This window comes from Aulonocara sp. 'chitande type north' Nkhata Bay, linkage group LG19 (genome assembly GCF_057382095.1).
Source record: "Aulonocara sp. 'chitande type north' Nkhata Bay isolate Kocher_YH1m ecotype deep benthic linkage group LG19, A_spYH_male_GT1.1, whole genome shotgun sequence".
NCBI lineage: Eukaryota > Metazoa > Chordata > Actinopteri > Cichliformes > Cichlidae > Aulonocara > Aulonocara sp. 'chitande type north' Nkhata Bay.
The window spans coordinates 30,304,083-30,323,813 of NC_141362.1; the positions used below are offsets into that span (position 1 = coordinate 30,304,083).

A 19,731-nucleotide genomic window follows, 5' to 3' on the forward strand; every position below is an offset into this window, starting at 1 on the left:
CCACTCGAACTCGAGACCTCAACCCGACTGAAATCCTGTGGTGGGATCTTCAGAGAGCTGCAAATAAAAGAATGCCCACAAACGTCAATCAACTGAAGCAACATTGTAAGAAAAAAAGAGGGCAAAAGTCCATACAGGATGATGTGAAATACTGATGAAGTCATGTTGTTGAACTAAAGCTACTAAATCAGATGGTGTACTTAATTTTTCACTGTGAATTTTTTTTCTGCAAAGCACTGGAAACCAGGAAGGGGGCTCATAATGGGATAATCAATACAATCAATACAATAGTATCGGAGTACTCTGCATCAGAAACCCCACTAATGCAAAAAGCATTTAAGTATTATCAACAAAGATCTGGATGCTTAACATGAATGAATGTGCTGTGTGACTGTCGTAGAATTAGATACTATATCATCTGAATATTGTCACTCATGCATTAATGTATAAGTAGGCGTTTATTATTAGCAGCAAATCAACTGGTGCTCATTTCGAATGTTTCGTATCCAGCTGCACCGAATGAATGTTTTCACTGTGGATTAATCTGCCAATTATTTTATTTTTGCGAGATGTCATTAGGCACGCTAAACAATTATTGCAAATGTTTTGGTAATTGATTCACTTGACTTACTGGCTAACAGATGAATGAGTTCATATGTGCTTGTATAAATTGTTGAGCAGCTGAATTCATAACAAAACATTAACATTTTAAGCTTTTTATGTGTTTGCGTGCAAAAATCATGATTTAAAAAGTATCTCGTAACTAAAAGAGACAGATAACTGTAGCAGGAAAAAAGTCATTGAAGTGACATATAGCAGAGAAGAATCAAAAGAGGCTAAAATTTGTACTTAAGCACAGAAAGCTGCTTGACTAAATGCACTTAGTTCCAGTTCACAACTGCACTGAAAAGCTGCAGCTGACCCTTTCCACGTGTCTCTCTCTTGATCAGTGACCCATGTTCAGCTTTATGTTTGTGGCGTGCATGTGTATTCTCATGCATTTGGCGGAAAAACACATCCAAACAAAAACATCAGTCTGCTCACCGAATGGCTCTACAGTGCCACTAGTGGTTAAAAATACCACAGCATATTTTTATGCACTATAATAGTGTAATTAGGGCAAAGAGGCACCGTGTTTGAGGAGGAAAAGGGCAGATTCCAGTCATCGTTACACTGCAAATTATGAAGGAGAGGGCCTCATTTTAAAGAAACACTATCATTACCAATAACATTGATGTTAGACAGTCTGCCAGTCTTCCTGATTATGTTCTTGTGTATTTACACTAATTATACCAAGGTGTCACAGTTAATTTCCCAGTGATATACTGATGTCTAAAAAAGCTCCATCCTGAGCTTCCATAATAAGTCCTCAAGTCGTCACCACCAAGATGGCACCAAGTCAACAGTTGTAAGAGGAAAGTTTGGATCATTACTCAGCGGGTCTGTCTCTGACTCCATGGCACCTGAGTGATAGACTGAGGTCATTCCCTGCATGTTTATAGCAGTGTAAGTCAAAGAGTCAGACTGGAGTCATCGTGCTGTGCCTGCACACAGCTGAGACTGCAGTAAACTGATTACAGCTCCAGACCTATTAAATCTCCATCTCTGTGTCACTTTGCAGACCGTGTTACTATTCAAATGGAGGTTGAGTACAAGTCACCAGATATATAACTGCCGAAACGTGTAATATGTCTTCAATAACCAGTTCACTGGCTGTTTTATGATTCTTTTTTTCAGGGCTTCTGCTCATGGCTGTCATCGCTTTACCATATGAAGTAAGTAAACCTAAAGCAGCTGCTCCTATAATTGTTTCATCCTCCTCTCATCTTGGCTTCCAACCCTTCGCCAGCCTGTTGTCTTCAAAGCTGATGTCACCATTGAACGTGAAAGTCTGGTCTTATATCTCACTTAGCAAAGAAAATGTTTAAAAAAAACAAAAGAGTCTAGGCTCATGCGACCGCTGGTGCCACGGTTTCCTGTTGAATATTTGCACTTGCTCGGGTCTCGACTCCACACAACAGATTTAGAGCTATAAAAAAGCAATTTCGGTGGTATCCATGGTTTCCATAGTATTATGGTGGAGTTTGGGTGCTTCTGTTTTTAGCTCTCCTTTGCCAGTGGCTCACCCTGGGATCCCAGGCGAAGTGCAAACCCACCCTGTGAGTTCTCGATGTGTGGGCTACCATGAGACCAACGTGCATTTCTTTTCTTTCATGCCTTTTTTTCTATTTTATGACACTGGGTTTCCTGAACCTCCCTGATCTGGTAACCACAGATTCTGACACCAAAGTAGTGGTGCCACAGTTTTTTACTCAGGATGAGGTAGAAGCTGTGAGGGTCATTTTTATCCAGGTTCGGCCTGTATGGAGCCACTGCCACATGAAGAAAAATGTGCATGTTTATCACGCTGCGTGGAAAACCTCTGAGATTCTGAGAATGCATCTTCTTTGTTCTGTTGCAGGGATGAGGAGATCCGAAGTAAATGTGGCATTGATGCCGTGACATATTTGTCCTTCCAGCGCCACATCATCCTGCTCATGACAGTGGTTACCCTGCTGTCTTTGGCTGTAATCCTGCCGGTCAACATTTCCGGGAACCTCCTGGGTATTTTGGTCTTGAAGTGATGGTCTAGCTAGCTCACTGAAAAGTCAAGGGATATCCTTAACCTCCGATAACAACACACCGGACTCTTCATAAAAAGAGAAGTTCGGTTAAATGCACATAAACTTTATCTTTTAACAATTCATGGTACAGCTGAGTTTAAAACAACCCGATCTCTTTCAAAACTTGGAACAAGTCAAAAGGTCAGTGAAACCAAAATAAACACTGATTATATGCACAAAGGCTGCACTTCATCTAAAGGGAGTCACTGGCACACCAGTGGCAAGTCATCAAGCACTTGCCCAAGTCTGATTATAGAAATAGAAAGTGCTTAATTTCCTCTTAACATACACATGTAGGTGCCAGGGGTGGGGCGACACACTAAACAGGCTGCTAAATAGCAACAGAAATGCCTTTTTGGCAGTTGTGTGCTTATTTTGTAGGAAGTGTTGAGGAAGCCTTTCCACTACAGGATGAAGTCTATGAGGAGTGGGGCTGTCCACAGTAATGTTTTTATTACTGGTGGTTGTCACCATCATTAAATAAAATGGCCAACACCCATAGGCAGGCTGCCATGGTGACGGCAAACAAAGGGTTCCCAAGTTAAAACAGCGCAGTTAGGCATGTTTGAACTTGAACTTCATTGAGATGGCTGATATTTCATTTGACTGGATGGAAAACATTTTAGTATTGCTTCATTTCTTGGCCTCTCCCAGACAAAAGAGGGGAGGGGCTTCCTTTTAAGTCATTACAGAAATTAAAACGTCTCGCTTTGTGTCACGTTTTATTATCTCTACAGGAGACAGTCCTGAAAACTTTGGAAGAACAACCCTGGCGAATGTTAGTGCAAAGTAAGTCCAGCAATGCAGGCATGACATCAGATCTCATGAAGCATCCCAGAGCCGCGAGCAAACCTGGGCAAATCTGTAATTGCTCTGTTTATGTTCCTTGAAGGGACAGCTTTCTGTGGCTGCACAGCGTCTTGGCTCTGGTTTACTTCATTATCACGTTGCTGTGTATGGCTCACCATTCGCTGCAGCTGGAATACAGAGAAGATGAGAAGGTCTGTCATCATCCAGTCACACTTTATACCATCAAGGTCCATCCAGCAAAAGATAAAGTCAAATTATTGATATTCTAACCAAAAGGTCTTTTTTATTGTTTCAAAAATCAAATACAAGAAAAAATAACACAGCAAAAATATTTTAAAACAAAATTAAATGTAAAGACCGACGTGCTCTGGATTTCTGGCTTCTCCCTAGGTGCTGCATTCATCTGTTAAATGCAGAGAATAGGGCGTTCCATTGGTGATCAATAATGATATCATTGTTTTTTATTATTCATTTGTCTTCAGAGAATAAGACTATAAAGATCTATAAAAGGATTCTGCAAACCACCAACTATTCACCCACTTAGTTTGGCATGTTAGCATGCCTGCGTTCTCTGATTAGTGCAGTTAGGACTGATGGGTTTGTCATTACTATTAACATTTCATCAGAAACTAAAGAAATGGAAAAAGGAATAAGTACTCTTGTATTAAAAGAAATCGATTTATGGATCATCCTGAGAAGTTTTAAGTCAAAGTCCTATGGCAGTCCATCTGAAAGTTAATGAAACTTTTCCTTCCTTAACATGTAAACCTTAACAATGAAACTGCGATTGATCTCTGTGGATCAGAGAAGTTTACTACTATATAGGCAACAACCTGGCATTGGCTTCCCTAGAGCCGTTAAAAGAAAGTATAACGGATTTATTTATATTGTGTTATTTATTACAGGTGGCTCGGACACTGATGATTACCTCCATACCCAAGGAGATCTCTGACCCAGGACTCATCACCAAACATTTCCAGTACACATGTTTTCTTCATTAGATTAAATAATCTTCCTGTGTTTGATTGGAGAGCTGTCTATCATTTTATTCATGCACATCCACACTTAGAAAATTCCTTATAATGAACATTTTTTCTTGTTTTCACCAGTGAGGCCTACCCAAGCTGCACTGTCACCGACATCCGGTTCTGCTTTGACGTCCACAAGCTAATGAGGCTGGACTTGGAGAGGTACGGCGGCTTTTACGGACTGGAGCATCACAGTTTTTGATCATATGGTTCTTGTCTGAGGACACTGTCGTTTTTCAGGCGCAAGGCAATGAAAGGCAGGCTGTATTTTGCCACAAAGGCCCAGAAGGAGGGAAAAATCATGATCAAGACTCATCCGTGTGCTCAGATCTTCTGCTGTGACGTCTGCGGCTTTGAAAAGGTAAGATTTGTTCATATCCTTCTGTGTACAGTTGCAACTTAATTGCACTGCATGGGAAGAGAATCACCACTGGATGGCACTGCGATGCAAAAATAGGTAAACACAAGCAGCAATGTGATATTTTTGCCAGTGTAAATCTGAGAGTGAAAGATGAAGTGAGCAACATATCCTTTAACTCTTTTTTTTTTTCTGCAGGTGGATGCAGAGCAATACTACAGTGAATTAGAAGAGAAGCGGACAGATGAGTTTAATGCTGAGAAGAACCGCATCACCATGAAGAGGTTGGGCATCGCCTTTGTGACCTTTCGCGATGAGCGGATGACTGCTGTGTGAGTAAACAAGAGCGTGACACTGAGGTCTGTGTTTGATAGGTTCTCTCATCATACAGATGCAGTCACGGCAGAGAGTGACCACATAATTCATGGTAACGTTGCTGAGTAGTGATGCAATGCCTTTTGAACATCTTGTTTTGGTTTCCAGCATTGTGAAGGACTACGGTCGCGTGAACTGTCGTCGCAGGCCCCAGCAGTCCAGCATCAGCACCGTGGTGCAGTCGCACAAATGGGACGTCAGCTACGCACCTGCTCCAAGTGATATTATATGGTGAGAACTGTCACGTTTGTTTGTGCCCTAATGTCTTTTAAAAGCTCAAGCTACTCTTGGATTTTCTCCTGATTGTCTTTGAAGTCTCAGTTTTCCAAATTGACAGCTGTGTGAGTCATTCTGATCTCTTCATATCGCCATGGTGACCTATTCCAGCACACACGCTGGGTACACCCTGGGCAGACACCCATTCACATCTACACCACGAGAAATGTATTAATCTAACCTGCTTGTCTACTGACTGTGGTAGGAAGCTGGAGCAGCCAAAGGAAATCACACAGAAACACATTTTGAGCACAATGTCCAATTTTACATGACTTGTGCATCATTTAGACACATTTCCCTGTAATTATGCCTGACATATTTGGTATCTCTGGTAACCTGTGGATCAAGACTAGACTTCAGATCAACATTCTGTGGGTTTTAGTCATGCTTGTTTGTGCAGCTTTAGCTTGTGAAGTTGGACCTAAAGGGTCCAATTTAGAGCTGAGGTATGCATCATGCAAATGTTGCTTATTGAGACTATTTGATCCCAGTGTTGCTTTTGATACTTTTGATCACCGTAATTTTGGTTTTAGAAGCTCGGGCAGTTGGTGGAACAGCTTTGATGTGGTTCTTCTCATAACTCTCAGGCAGACCTTTGTTGCTTAGTGGTTGTAATAACTCTGTATAGCTGTATTTCTGTCTTGTGGTGTTCCCCAAGTTTCTGTTGCGGGCCCCATGCTAATTGTACTTTGTGTCTATCAACCAAATATAAAGTCACTTTTAAAGTCTACCGTCAGTGTCATATGTATGATGTGTTTGTTTAAGTTTCTGAATGTTCCAAAAGTTTCTGTTCTGCTGAATACTTTTCTACAGCTGAATAGTGACAAACAGAGGTTATATCCATCCCACAGGTGATGAAAGGCTTGGCTCTTTATGGTATTATGTTAAACTTTGGTTCTGAATCTGTACCCTGTGTAGTACTTAGTGAAGCTTTGAGTCACTCCTTTTACTACCAGCTATGAAACATGGCTAAAATTAAGTCTGTACAACATTTTCCTTGTTGGTGTTATAACTGCAATCAGACAGCAACGTAACGTGTACTCCAGCAGACTCACCAGACCTTTTTTTTCTTCCAGTAAATAAGGTTTCTCGCTCGCTCTCTCATTGTGTGTTACATGTTGAGCTTATGTGTGTGGGCCACTGGACAGCTGATGCTGATTTCTTTACACTGGCTTCTGATCAGACTCAAAATTTGGTTCTTGTGATGATGTTTTGAGCCTTGCATGGACAGGCACTCACTCATATTAAAGACCTGTTGCAGACACATAATACCAGTGGGAATGTGAGGGCCTTGGATCAGGCCTTGATAGCTGTTTCCACACAAGGCTCAAGGCAAAAGGACTCGATGCTTCTTTGGCTGTGGACCCCACTGGAATCAACTGGACTCTGAAAGAATCATTAGTTTAAATTTGCTTTTGTTCATTTGTTTTAGTTCTTCTATTTTTAAATCCTCCTGGTTTTATCTGACTGTCAGTGTTTAAATTCTCCTGTTGTGTTTGCTTTTTAGTTATCCACCATCTCTTGAAAGGCACTATGTAAATAACACAAAATGTGGATGTTTCAGCGATCGGTGCCTGCATTAGCATTGCTATTCCTGCTTCTTTTTCATAAGTTTCAACTTCAAAGACATTTAAGATTATCGGTATGTTGTTTGCTGTAAGTAGCAGATCTCAAACACCATCTAAAGCATAATCAGCATCCACGATTGGATTAGCTGCGGTGCATGTTTCTTATCTCAGAAAGCAAATGCAGAGATTATGTAACAAGTGAGTGCTGCATATGTATGGGGATTAATCAAAGGAGGCTCACAGTTTGAGCTTCACATCTGACTGACTGCAGTGTGTTTGTGTCTACGCATGAACTGTGGCAGTCGCAGGCTGAGAGGTCGAGCAGGGACTGGGAGCTGAAGTGAGCTGGTTTAAACTTGCTCTTCTACCCAGTACGCTGGACCGCTCTTAGAAGAGACCACTCATCCGGCTATTTCAGGCATATGTCAAAACATAAAGTACATGTACATCAGAGAAGGGTAATATGTTAACTGTGTTCATCTTGCTGGATGATTGGTAACTGAGGCTCGTCGTTTTTCCCATCGATAGGGAAAACCTGTCAGTGTGTGGATCTCGGTGGTGGCTCCGCTGCGTCCTCCTCAACATCCTCCTCTTCTTGCTGCTCTTCTTCTTCACCACTCCTGCCATCATCGTCAACACCATGGACAAGTTCAACGTCACAAGGCCCGTGGAGAGTCTGAGGGTTAGAGTTTCAGAGCAGTTTAAACTTACTGACGTCTGTGCTCCATTGTGAACCTCCTCACTTTCATCAATCGCCATTTTGCTGTCCAATGCAGAGCCCAGTCGTTACAGAGTTCTTCCCGACCCTTCTGCTGTGGGCGTTTTCAGTGCTCCTGCCCTTTGTTGTCTACTACTCCGCCTTCTTTGAGTCCCACTGGACCAGGTACTGGGTAGTCATCAACTACTGCTCTCCTCAGCCATCTGAAATAGAAATGTGGATATTTTGCTTCGTTTACTTGCAGCGGTTTTTCTTCCTCTCAACTATCAGCGTTCCTCTTTTTTTTTCCATCTAATTTATTTCTTTTTCACCCTCTTGCTCTTTTTACTCTCTCCCCTCTCTCTCCCTCCTCCTCTCTGCCACTCTCCCTGCACTGTTATTCTGGGCAGGTTGTCATAGAGATCTCCGTGCGAGGATAATGATATGAACAGTAGTCACCGTGCACCGTTTCCTCTATGTGCGGTGACTAGCAGGAGGAAGAACAAGTGTGCATAAGAACAACCTATAAGCACCCTTTCTTTACATAACCACCCCCACAAACGTGTTGTGCAGGCGTGATGTGTGAAGGACCGAATGCAAATCAACTGTTTACTGTAGTGAAAAATGTAGTTTGTGCTAATGGGTACAAAGAGTCAACTGTTTTTTCCATTTTGGGCTTTTAATTCATGAATTTATTATGTTGTTTGTTTCTTTTTGTGTTGTTTTTTTTTTTTTTTGTGTGTGTGTGTGTGGTTTTTTTAGATATATGTTGCAAAATATGTATCGCATGTTCTCATCTTATTGGATCATTTCATGTCTCAGATCTGGTGAGAATCAAGTGACGATGCACAAGTGTTTTTTCTTGCTGGTCTTCATGGTCATCATCCTGCCTTCACTTGGTCTGTCCAGGTACATCTACAGTGATTTCCCTTTTTGATCTACTTCTTTTGAATTATTCCTGGGTTTTTGTGGCTTTTTTGTAATGTTTATGCACTTTTTCTATTTTATTTCTGCTCTAGCCTTGACCTCTTGTTCACCTGGCTCTTTGATGTCAACTTCCTGGAAGAGAAGGATTTAAAATTTCAGTAAGATCAAAAAATGTAATGAGAAGTGCAATCAAACACATTATTTCCACTCCACGATTATCTTCTTGTGCAGCTACACACTGCTATCTGCTCAGGTGCTATTTTTTAGATCACTCTGTGGAAGTAAATAAATAAATAATAACAGAATGAAATGATTTACAATTTTCACAAACTCATATTTTACTCACAATAGAACATAAAAAAATGTTTAACCTCAGAAAATATGAATTCATTTGAATTTGATGGCGGCAACGTATGTCAAAAAAAATCTTCTTACACCTTCTTCTTTTACTGACTTGTTGCCATTGACTTAATTAGTTGCAAAGCATTTTTCTAGCTGTTTCTTTTTAGTAGTTTTGAGATGTGTTGCTTTCATCAAATTCAAAATGAGCTAATATTTTTTTCAAATTGGGACGTTTTCCCAGTTTAAACATTTCAATATGTTTTTTTTCTATTGTGAATAAATTATGGCTTTAGGAGATTTTTAAATCATTGCATTCTGGTTTTTACTGGGGTTGCAGGTAAAAAAGTTGATTTTTGCTGCAGTAATAGTTTGCGGTCCTTTGTCCAACTGTAGGACATTAGTGTTGATAATGGGGCTTTCAGCTTCATCAGAGTCCCTTCACTTGAGAGCGAGCTAAAAACAGGAAAGCACCGCACAGATGCACAAGAAGATGACTTTGAGCCAAAGTGAAATCTGATGTATATTTTTTTATTATTATTTTATTTGTTATTTGGAAATTATTTGGTTAAAACTGAGTCTCAGAAAGAATCTCCAGCAGCCCACTTCTTGTCTGTGTCTTAATGCAGGTGTGTGTTTCTTCCTGACAACGGTGCATTTTTTGTAAACTACGTAATTACATCCAGTTTGATTGGCACGGCTATGGAATTGCTACGTATCCCTGCACTGACGGTGTACGCACTGCGCCTCTGCTTTGCAAAATCCCAAGCTGAGCGGATTCATGTCAAACGGGTAAGCAGAGCCTTGGTGCTTATCTTGGCATCTTAACACGCTGTTTGGTTTAAACTTTAAGAAGCCAGCTGTGTTTATTTTGTCTCTGCAGAGTCAAGCTTATGAGTTCCAGTTTGGCCTTGAGTACGCCTGGACCATGTGTATCTTTGCTGTCAGTATGACCTACAGCATCACGTGTCCCATCATTACACCCTTTGGTGAGCAGCACACAACTACACTCTTGTAAAGCCATCTACCTCTTCTTCTCACCCTCTCTGCTCAGCCATCTGCATCCCAACACGTCCCGTCTCAGTCGTGTTTGTGTAAGGCTGTGTCTCCTCGTACTGTAACCTCACTCTCCTCTGCTGCCTGCCAGTCCGATGCAGACTGTGTGAATTTGCTGCTGTAGTCCCAGACACTCAGACACAGCGAGCTGTGAGCCAGACGCCCACTCTGCTCCTGTCTCTGCCCGGCGCTCACCGAGCTTCTATTTACTTCTGCAATCTAATCGTCAGTCAAAAACAGGCCGCCTTTAATACACCAAACTCTGTGTCTGCTTGCATTTCACCTGCTTTTTTTCTTTCTTCTAGATTTCAGTTTTCATTTGATAAAGAAGACCAAGACAACAGATTTTTTTTTTTTTAATTTAAAGGCAAAAAATTTAAAATTAGCTTCCAATTGATCAAAAACAGGGACTAGAACAGGGGGTAAAAAATAAGGCCCGGGGGCAAGAGCCTGTTTGGCAAAAACAAAAATCTGACTCACCAAAAGGCTTTGGAAAAATTTGAATGAATGCATAAATTTCTATCTTCTAACTTTAAAACTATAAAATAAATAAGAATAATTTTCTGTGAATTAACAAAAATTTTCTTTTCCTGTAAATTTGTACATTTAACACGTAGAAAAAAACAAGACACACTGTTGAAGTTGCATTTCTTTTCTTCTATTAAAGGATATCCCAGGGATTAGATGTTTAGTTAAATATCTGTCACTGGTCTGGTCTGAGTTCAAAGTTTTATGATGTAAATGAGTTTGAGGTCATATTTATCCCGTATTAGTATCTTTTAATTTCCTCTCTTAAATCCATAATTTAATTTAAAATCCTAGTCCTGACATACAAAGTCTTGAGTGCTCACATCCCATTACATCTGTCAGACCTTTTAGTATCATAAAATACAACAAATCACTTACTGCAGGTTTATTTGTTTTTCTTAGAGTTTCCAAAAGTAGAATGGGAGCCCGAGCCTTCAGCTATTTAATCCCATCAAGTCCCATTTTGGACTCAGGAAACAAACACTCTGCTTTTTGTACATCACAATCCTCATTAGATTGATCAAACCCTGTGTGTGATGTTGACATCGATCAGATAACTTTGTCTCTCTTTCATGTTGCAGACATCATCATCAGTGCATTTTTGTTTAACTTTTTTCTTCCAGGTCTGCTCTACGCGATCCTGAAGCACATGGTCGATCGATACAACATCTACTATGCTTATGTTCCCACCAAACTCAACCAGCGAATCCACAGAGCAGCCATTAGCCAGGTCATTGTAGCTCCCATTCTCTGCATGTTCTGGTTGCTCTTCTTCTCCGTGCTCCGATTAGGTAAATATCCCTGCCATAAAAATTCATAAAGATCGGTGGATTGTCAGGATGCTGTAATATTGTAATTTTTCATGTTTTTCCCCTTCACTGTCACAGGTCCAATGCATCCGATCACCCTCTTCACTTTAGTGTCCCACATCTTCTGCATTGTCTGTTACCTCCTCCGCTTGTGCCTTAGGAAGCAACCAGACAAGTCAACAAGCTACCAGGTCAGCGCCACCAAGTGTCACAGAGACAAAATCAGCTGAAGATGACTTATACTGAATTTGAACTAATATTTTTCCCATGCATTGTCTCTTTTGTTTCAGATGTCTGATCAGCCAGACGGGACGCTCACTGATGCAGACAGGAGTACCGTAACATCCACCACCGCCTCCAGTGTACAGTACCATTTCTTTCTCTGTTGGCCAATACACAACCAAAGCATATTATTGGAGAGAGACCTAAATGTGACAGAGAAGGCTTACGTTATTTAAGTTAATATATCAGTGGATTGTGTGCTGGATGAGATTTCCACTGAATGAGATTTAATTGTTTAGTTTTCCATGAGATCTGAGAGCCATATAGAATAGAATAGAATAGAATAGAATAGAATAGAATAGAATTCAACTTTATTGTCATTGCACATGCACAGGTACAGGGCAACGAAATGCAGTTTGCATCCATCCAGAAGTGCTTTAGTGATATAGATATATTACAATATATATTAGCAATAATATAGATATGTGAGTATATTACAGAAATGGGTCTATTATGGTATGTTATAATGTACACGGTATGAAGTATGTTGTGAATATTCTATAACTATAAGTATGTACAGGCTGTAGTGAGTACAAGCTATGTACAGGCTATGAACAGGATATAAATATGAAAAACTATACAGAATATGAAATAAATAACTTTACAGAATCTGAGATATACAGTTATACAGAAATGGGAACTATGCAAGTTATAAACAGTTGTAGGATTAAAGATTATTGAATGTACAGAATGATTATTTACACAGAGCTATACAGTAGTGCAGTTAAGATAAGTGAGGGTGTAGATAGTTTCTACAGAGGCTATATAAAGTGCTGGTGGTTGTGAGTGGTGGTTCAGTCCATGTTATTATTGTGTGTTTGAGGGTACAGTTGTCCATTGTGGGTGTGTGTGTGTTCAGTCCATGAGTTTAACGTGGGTCAGATGTCAGGAGGCAGAGTTCAGGAGTCTGACAGCTGTGGGGAAGAAGCTGTTCCGGTACCTGGTGGTCTTAGTCCGGAGGCTCCTGTGGCGCCTCCCAGAGGGCAGGAGGGTGAAGAGTCCATGTGATGGGTGACTGGGGTCTTTGATGATTTTCCCAGCCCTTTTCAGACACCGCTTCCTGTAGATGTCTTTTATGGCAGGAAGTATATGCTCTTATGCTCTTAAGGTTGTGAAAGAATCAACCTCAGAAGACAAGCACTGGGGTTATTCCATATAAAATCAAATATATCACTAAAAAGTTCCATCTTGACTTTATAACAACATAGTTTTTCTCTTTTTCTCTTAATTGGGACATAACAAAAACAACCAATATAATATCCATGACATGGGAATAGTAACAAGCTCAGGATGTTTGAACTGTTAATTCACAGGAGAAAGAAGTTGAAAGAGCTTTTTGATGAACCATCTCCATGTGGGATAGATAAGTGGTCAAAGCAAGTTATAGCATGTGAAAGGTCTCTTGTTTATCTCCATTTTAAACCAGGCACACACTGCCTGTGAATAAAGTGATTTACTGGATGACACAATTCCAAAATGTGCATTGATCTGCTTCCCTCAGCTTTTTGTGGCGTCTGTGTTGCTGGAGCCAGAGCTGGCTTTGACTCCGATGCCCTCCCCAGCCCACCACAGCTATGGCGCCATGGCCAGCTCTCAGAGTTCAAACCGTGGGCCAGCGGAGGAAGAAGAAGGAGAGGGGGAACACACCCAGACCCATGAGACTGAGCTCCAAGACCCACCAGACCTCTATTGCTCCACCACGCTCATGGACAGCTCCATGGGCTACCAGTAACACCAAATCTCCACCCAAAACTGACTTCTACGTGTCCTTCAGCTGAAGAACACAGATTACTAAATGCCGCAATGCTGCGTTTTCACCACTGACCTCAGACTCCAACTACGCTGCTGCCTCGGACTCTGAGACTAGACTGTGCTTGCTAGTAAGGCTGAAGAGCCTGAAGAGTAACGGAGCCTGAGAATACAGGAGCTAAATGCTCTTAAACATCACAGTTGCAGAAGAAAGCCATTTGCCTAAACAATCTGCCGAACCCATCAGACACAGCTCAACAGAACATAACACCAAGCTAAATGTACAGATTCTTTTAGCTAAATGATCAGATGCTGATACGGACTCTGTCTTCTTCTATGGCTTAATTTGCAAATTAAAAAGGTTACAAGTGATGCAGACTGTAATAGAAATGCATTATGGTTTCAGTCAGAGATACTCTATCCATGCTGTGTCGCTTGGAAATGAGTGGAGGCGAAAGTTCCCATCAGAGTGGGTGGTGTGAACAGGCTTGCCCCGACAGACTGACAGAGGGGTTTGGGCATAGGTGATATCTGGTTCCTCTGTAGCAGAGCTCGGCAAGGCTGAGGGTGAGGGCATCTAGTTGTGAAGCCATCTGCAGTGAGACAGCAGACAGACGGACGGAGGGCCAAATGTAACTCAGAGATGTACCGTAATATATGTACGCTCTAAACGGAGGCGCAAACAGCTTGACTCAACCTGAAGCTTGTAACTATTATCAATATAAGGTTGATATTTTTGCTACAGTATTTTTGGTGTCATTGATATTGTGCTTTGGGTTGGGGGCGGGAGGAATCGAGGATGTACAATGATTTGCAGAGATGTCTCATCTTAATCAAAACCTTACCTAATTATGTTTCGACTGTACATATGGTCAAAGTGGAATAGCTTGAGCTTTTTGGAAATCTGCTATCTATTTTCTTGCTCACAGTTTGGTAAGAAAATAAAGCATGTAGCCTGTTAGCTTAGCTTAGCACAGGTTGGAACTAATGACCACTGATTGTGCACTAATTTTCTGGTAGGCGTAGCGAGATACTCTGAGGGCATTATATAGGGTATAGTTTGGAAAGTACTTTTAAACGTCAAACTCACTTTACTGTTAGCATTGTTACGTCTTTGTGTAACGTTACTGAAACTTGGGGACTCGAAACATGGAGAAAGGGCTAGCCTACAGGCAGAACCAGTAACTTTGTGGGGTGTTGATGCCAAGAATCTTGTCTTCACTTGTAGACACACGGGCACCCTGGTAAGTAGTTATTTCTATAATACTTTTTTTCAAGTCCACCTAAAGAATGCATGTGCAGTAGCTGCACTGTAGAGTAGCGTCTGGATTAGTCTACACAGAAAATAGGCAGGCACTTGGTTTTCTTTACAAAACCTGTAGTTTACCTTCTGAAATTTAGATCTCTTGGCCCCAGGGAGACATTTGTATACACTGGTTAAGTACAGAGTCATGGCAAAAACAAACTAAATGTCTTTCAGTTCTGAGGTTTTATTTATCAGGACATAATAAAAAAGTTGTGTCTTTATAAGGTAACAAAATTGGATAAATACAACCGAGGATGAACAACACATGACATATTACAACAAGTCATTATTTATTTTAAAAAAATCTAAGCCAAAAATGCAGAAGCAGTCCTCTGGAAAACTAAATCCATGTCATGATTCAGTAGCTTGTAGGAGCCCAGTCATTCTTTTCTGTGCGATGGCATCAGTCTCTCATATTATTCTGGAGAAATAATAGCTCACTCTTCTTTACAGAGTTGTTTCAGTTTATTGAGGTATTCATTTATGCACACCATTTCATTCAGGTTGAGGTCTGGTCTTTGACTGGGCCAACACTGATTGCTTTCGTTTTCAGCCATTCTGTTGTAGATTTGTTGCTTTGTATTGGATCATTGGCCTATTATGCAAATCATTTTTGGTCGAGCTTTAGCTGTCGACCAGATGGCCTCATATGTGACTCTAACATACCCAGATCCCTTTAGCTGCAAAGCAAACCCAAATCCTCATCCCTCCATTACAATTAGTTGAGGTGGTTGGTTTTCACTGTGGATTGAGGCCAGACATCTCCACTTTAGTCTCATCTGTTCAAAGGACATCGATCCAGGGGTCTCACAGTTTGTTCAGAAGCAATGTGGCAAATCTAAGCTGTGCTGCCATGTTCTTGTTAGAAACAAGAGACTTTCCCCTGGCAACACTTCCCAAACACTACTTGGTCACTCTGAGATGTAGCTCTTGCGTTTTTTTTTTTCAGTTTCTCTGATTGAATGGTCTGACCTTTGGTTGAATTTGCTGTGATGTCCATTTCTGGGAAGATTGGCAACTGTCTTAAATGTTTTTCACTTCTCACTGTAGAATAATGGACTTTAAATTGCTTGGAAAAACTTCTAACGTTTCCCAGATTGACGGGCAGCAATAGTTCTTTCTCGAAAGTCATTGCTGATGCCTTTCCTCCTTGGCATTGCATTAGCACACATCTGAATGCTCCAGACCAGCAAACTGTCAAAATCGCTGCTTTTACCGAGTTGGTCAGACTTACTGACGATCAGTTAATCAAGTGCATTGATTAGCAAGACCTGACTGCTACTTTCTCTTTTAATTCCTAAGGAAGCAGTAAGGGTGTACTTTCTTACACTGCTTCTGCATTTTGGCATTGCTTATGTTAATCAGTAACGACTGAGTGTAATATGCCATGTGTTGTAGATCATTTAAGGTTTTCACCATGACCGTATAGCATTGTGCATAGCTAGCAGTCTGTTCGTTTAGCCCATAACAAAATTACAATATCTTTGGCTTAGCATACAGACCTGAAAGGAGGGGAAACAGCTAGTTTCTGGTTTTAAACCAGAGACTGGTTTAAAAGTAGCAGAGACTTTGCTTTATGGTGTGTTGCTGCTAAGCTAAGCTAACTTGCTATGGTACTAATATATACATCAAAGTGCAGGCAAGAAAGTGTTTTGTAAAATGTGAAGCTGTTCCTTTAAGTTGTGAAGAAATGGAGTATAATAGAAGCGCATCCTAAAATTACATCATTTTCCAAATATGCCATGGAGTCTGTTTTGTGCCACTGCAGGAGAACAACATGGAAATCTCCAGAAGAAGTTTTTCGGTTTTGCTAAGTTTGCTAAACTCAAAAGCTTTTATAAAATTTTCCAGTTTTTTTGATGTTGGTCAAATAGGTCATTGCTGAAATTAGGTTTTGTTATGTTGCAAAGACAAACAGTAAAATAAAGCACTATCATGCTGTTTTCAGTTGACATATGCTATGTAACACGTCACTGCATGTTAATTATATATCGTCTAAATGAGGTATGCATTTCATATGTGCTAAACTTCATGTTTTTTGTGTCAATCTGTTGGTTTTTTTGTTCTTTTTGTTTTTCTTTTAAATCCTCTTTACAGCGGGTCAAAGATTTTCTCATGTGACTGAATGTTAATTTCTTACTCATGTCTTTTGCTGTGCCTTGGGAAAAAAAAACGCCCTTATTGTGTGACAATCCAGCATGGCCTGAAATATGCTGCATGGACGAAACAACCAAGAGATAAAAATTGTAACAAACCCAAAACTCAATTTTTTAACAGCCAGTGCGTCCTTCATTCAGAATAAAACAAACATACAATGTGAGCTTATTCTACTAAGATATTAACAGTCAATCTGCACACGAGGTCCTCTACCTTTATCTTTATCTAGAGCTTTTGAATATATCACACGATCTTCATCAGCATATTAACTGGCTCAGCTGTCATCCATTCATTCAAAGCTTACACCATCCTGCGTACTCGTGGGACAGGAAGTCCTAAAGACGAACAGATCACTGACCAGTGCGCAAACCTCATCTGTTCTTGAAGACCAAGTGATGGGATCAAAAGCTGTAGAATAGGAAAGCAAGTGAATGTCATAAAAATGGTTAATTGTGAGGTTAAGAATGAGCGCGTGGCTTGTAGTTGTATCAATATTTTGTATTGTGTACTTGTTTGTGCCTTGTCACTGATTTCAATCAAGCCCTTTTTATTCCTCGGTTACCTTATTTTTGGATCATACGTATGTATGACGGGGTTCTCTAAATGTTTGTCTTTGATTAACAGTGACTGCTATGGGTTAGGTAGCTCCTTGTTGTTAAGTAGAGTAAGTTATAATCGGTTTTCTGTTCTGTCTGAGAGAGTGTATCATGATATACTTATAGTCATGCTTTATATAACATTAATGGCACCTTTTGTTATAAAGTGACATGTATTTTGCTCGTTTTACAGGGACTCTAATTGTAGTAGCTTATGCTGTATAAAGTAGATGAAAGCTAGCAGCAGAGCGCAGATGAAGTGGCCACTGCAGAGGATCATGAAGTTTAAAAAAACAGAACATCAAAGAGCATCTCAAAATTTCAGTCTCCAAACTGCAAACATGTCCCATGGCTTTCTCTTCCAGAAGCCCGTTTCACAGATCATTAAATGTGCTTTCCTTTGAAAAATACAAAATAAAAGCTAATAGGGTATTCTTAGCTCTAATGGCCATGCGAAGAGGGATTGTTCGTTCCCATGCTTTACTAGTTTTATTGCATCCGGACATGTCTGTTCATGTGCAGTCAGCTTGGCCAACCGAGGTCTATTGGGTTTCCAGACGTGCCCGATGCTTTTTGCTCTTCGTTTATAAAATATGTGTATCATAAGTACATTATTTCAGATTTTATTCTGCTGTAAAAGTGGGCTGTTATTATCTCCAAGAAGTCTGAGGTTTAGGGACAGGCTGTGTTCAAGATTGATCTCTGTCAGGCTAATGAGTTTTCATCTGTTATAAGTGAAGTGCTGTGATCTGAGATTAAAATGAATTCAGCTCAATCCACTCATCTTGTGCCATGAACTTCTTGTTACTCTCTGCTGTGGTCTGTGATGGAAGCTTTTTCAGACACAGTGAGTCAGACTTCATGTGGAAAATAGAAGAGCCGCTGTGAGTGCGCTGGTATAAGAATACGATTCCTTTAGGAAATGTGCAAAAACATGTTTTGCACAGTACTTTCAAATGTTCATTTGATATTTAGGAAATATTTTTATTTATGTTAGAAAATAATGTGGATATCATCTGCTCTTATTCTCTTAAGCTAAGGTAAGGGCAGCTTTAATGGACACATCCAGTATCCCATCTAATTCTTGGGAGGAAACTGTGTAAAAAGTTAAGCTACTCATTTAAAATCTACCAGCTGATAACAGTGTTTCTTCTCATTTCCAGGCTTATTACCCATACTGAAGGTCTTCACACAAATGACTTTTTGGACAGTTACCTGTACATACTAGAGAGCTCACTTGCCCTGAAACCACATCAGAGTGTGGATATAGGAGTAAATTTCATAATCGAACCACAGTGGAAATTCTTGTGCTGTTTAAAGATGTTTTTCTATCAAAATAATGAAAATGTATGAACCATCTTGCACTGACTGGATTGGTTGAATTTCTCTGTATGAAACAGTTTGCAGAGTGGAAAAATACCAGACTTCCACCGTGCACGATACTCCTTCATTGCACAGTCACAAAAGAAGACAGAGAGAGGAAATGCCACGGATGACATTTCCGTCGTCACCTGTGGCAACTGCTGATGGCATGATTCTCAGAGAAAGGTGAATTCCTCTGGGTCTGTGGTCTGCCATCTGCTTTCCCCTGTCCAGATGCTTAGAATAGAAAATGTCTCTGCCTCCTGCTGCAACCATATTGTCACTCCCATATGGCTTTGAGTCAACATACAAACGCAGCTCAAAAAGTTAGTATTTTAAGTCCCCTAGAGTATATTATAGTATCCAACTGACTTATATAAGAACGTTCATTGTTCCCCTTGGCAAAACACAATTACCACAATGTCGATTTAGTGGCTGTACTTTCCAGCTCTTCTCACAATCTTCTTCTAAACATGGTTTTTGTCCAGTATTAAGTTTCAAATTTAATAGCACCGTAGAGACCTTTTGTTTTCCATGTTGGTTTAAGGGTGAACCTTTTTCAGAGAACAATCCCCCCCCCCCACCACCACCACCACCAAGGACCTGTTAGCAGCAGCTCAATATTCAGTTACATCACAGCATCTTTCTCGACTTTCAGATTAAACCCTCTGCTGACTGTTTTTCTATCTGAGGCAATGTTTCAGGGAAACAGGGAAAGCCTTATATGGCTGAAGAGGTCTACAATACATTTCTTTTACATAACATTTGTTGGCATCAAAGATGCTAATCACTCAGGGTTTCAGGGCATACACAGATTGTGTCGGAGCCTGGGAATAGCTGCTGCC

At 40.5% G+C, this 19,731-nt stretch overlaps 1 protein-coding gene across 2 annotated transcripts in view; it reads left to right on the forward strand.

Annotated features, from left to right (window-relative positions):
- tmem63c (transmembrane protein 63C) overlaps positions 1-18,725 on the forward strand; it is a 42,374-nt gene extending 23,649 nt beyond the window's left edge. For both annotated transcript variants that reach the window (XM_086274444.1, XM_086274445.1), the window contains exons 5-23: positions 1,738-1,775; positions 2,462-2,604; positions 3,401-3,452; positions 3,556-3,664; positions 4,379-4,452; positions 4,583-4,663; positions 4,742-4,862; positions 5,058-5,191; positions 5,343-5,465; positions 7,607-7,760; positions 7,855-7,961; positions 8,598-8,684; positions 8,795-8,860; positions 9,671-9,833; positions 9,925-10,030; positions 11,249-11,416; positions 11,513-11,625; positions 11,725-11,796; positions 13,218-18,725. In XM_086274444.1, coding sequence (XP_086130570.1) covers positions 1,738-1,775; positions 2,462-2,604; positions 3,401-3,452; positions 3,556-3,664; positions 4,379-4,452; positions 4,583-4,663; positions 4,742-4,862; positions 5,058-5,191; positions 5,343-5,465; positions 7,607-7,760; positions 7,855-7,961; positions 8,598-8,684; positions 8,795-8,860; positions 9,671-9,833; positions 9,925-10,030; positions 11,249-11,416; positions 11,513-11,625; positions 11,725-11,796; positions 13,218-13,448 — 2,142 coding nt within the window. In that variant the 3' untranslated portion in view covers positions 13,449-18,725. The remainder of the gene's footprint in view (positions 1-1,737; positions 1,776-2,461; positions 2,605-3,400; positions 3,453-3,555; positions 3,665-4,378; positions 4,453-4,582; positions 4,664-4,741; positions 4,863-5,057; positions 5,192-5,342; positions 5,466-7,606; positions 7,761-7,854; positions 7,962-8,597; positions 8,685-8,794; positions 8,861-9,670; positions 9,834-9,924; positions 10,031-11,248; positions 11,417-11,512; positions 11,626-11,724; positions 11,797-13,217) is intronic.
- The last annotated feature ends 1,006 nt before the right edge of the window (positions 18,726-19,731 follow it).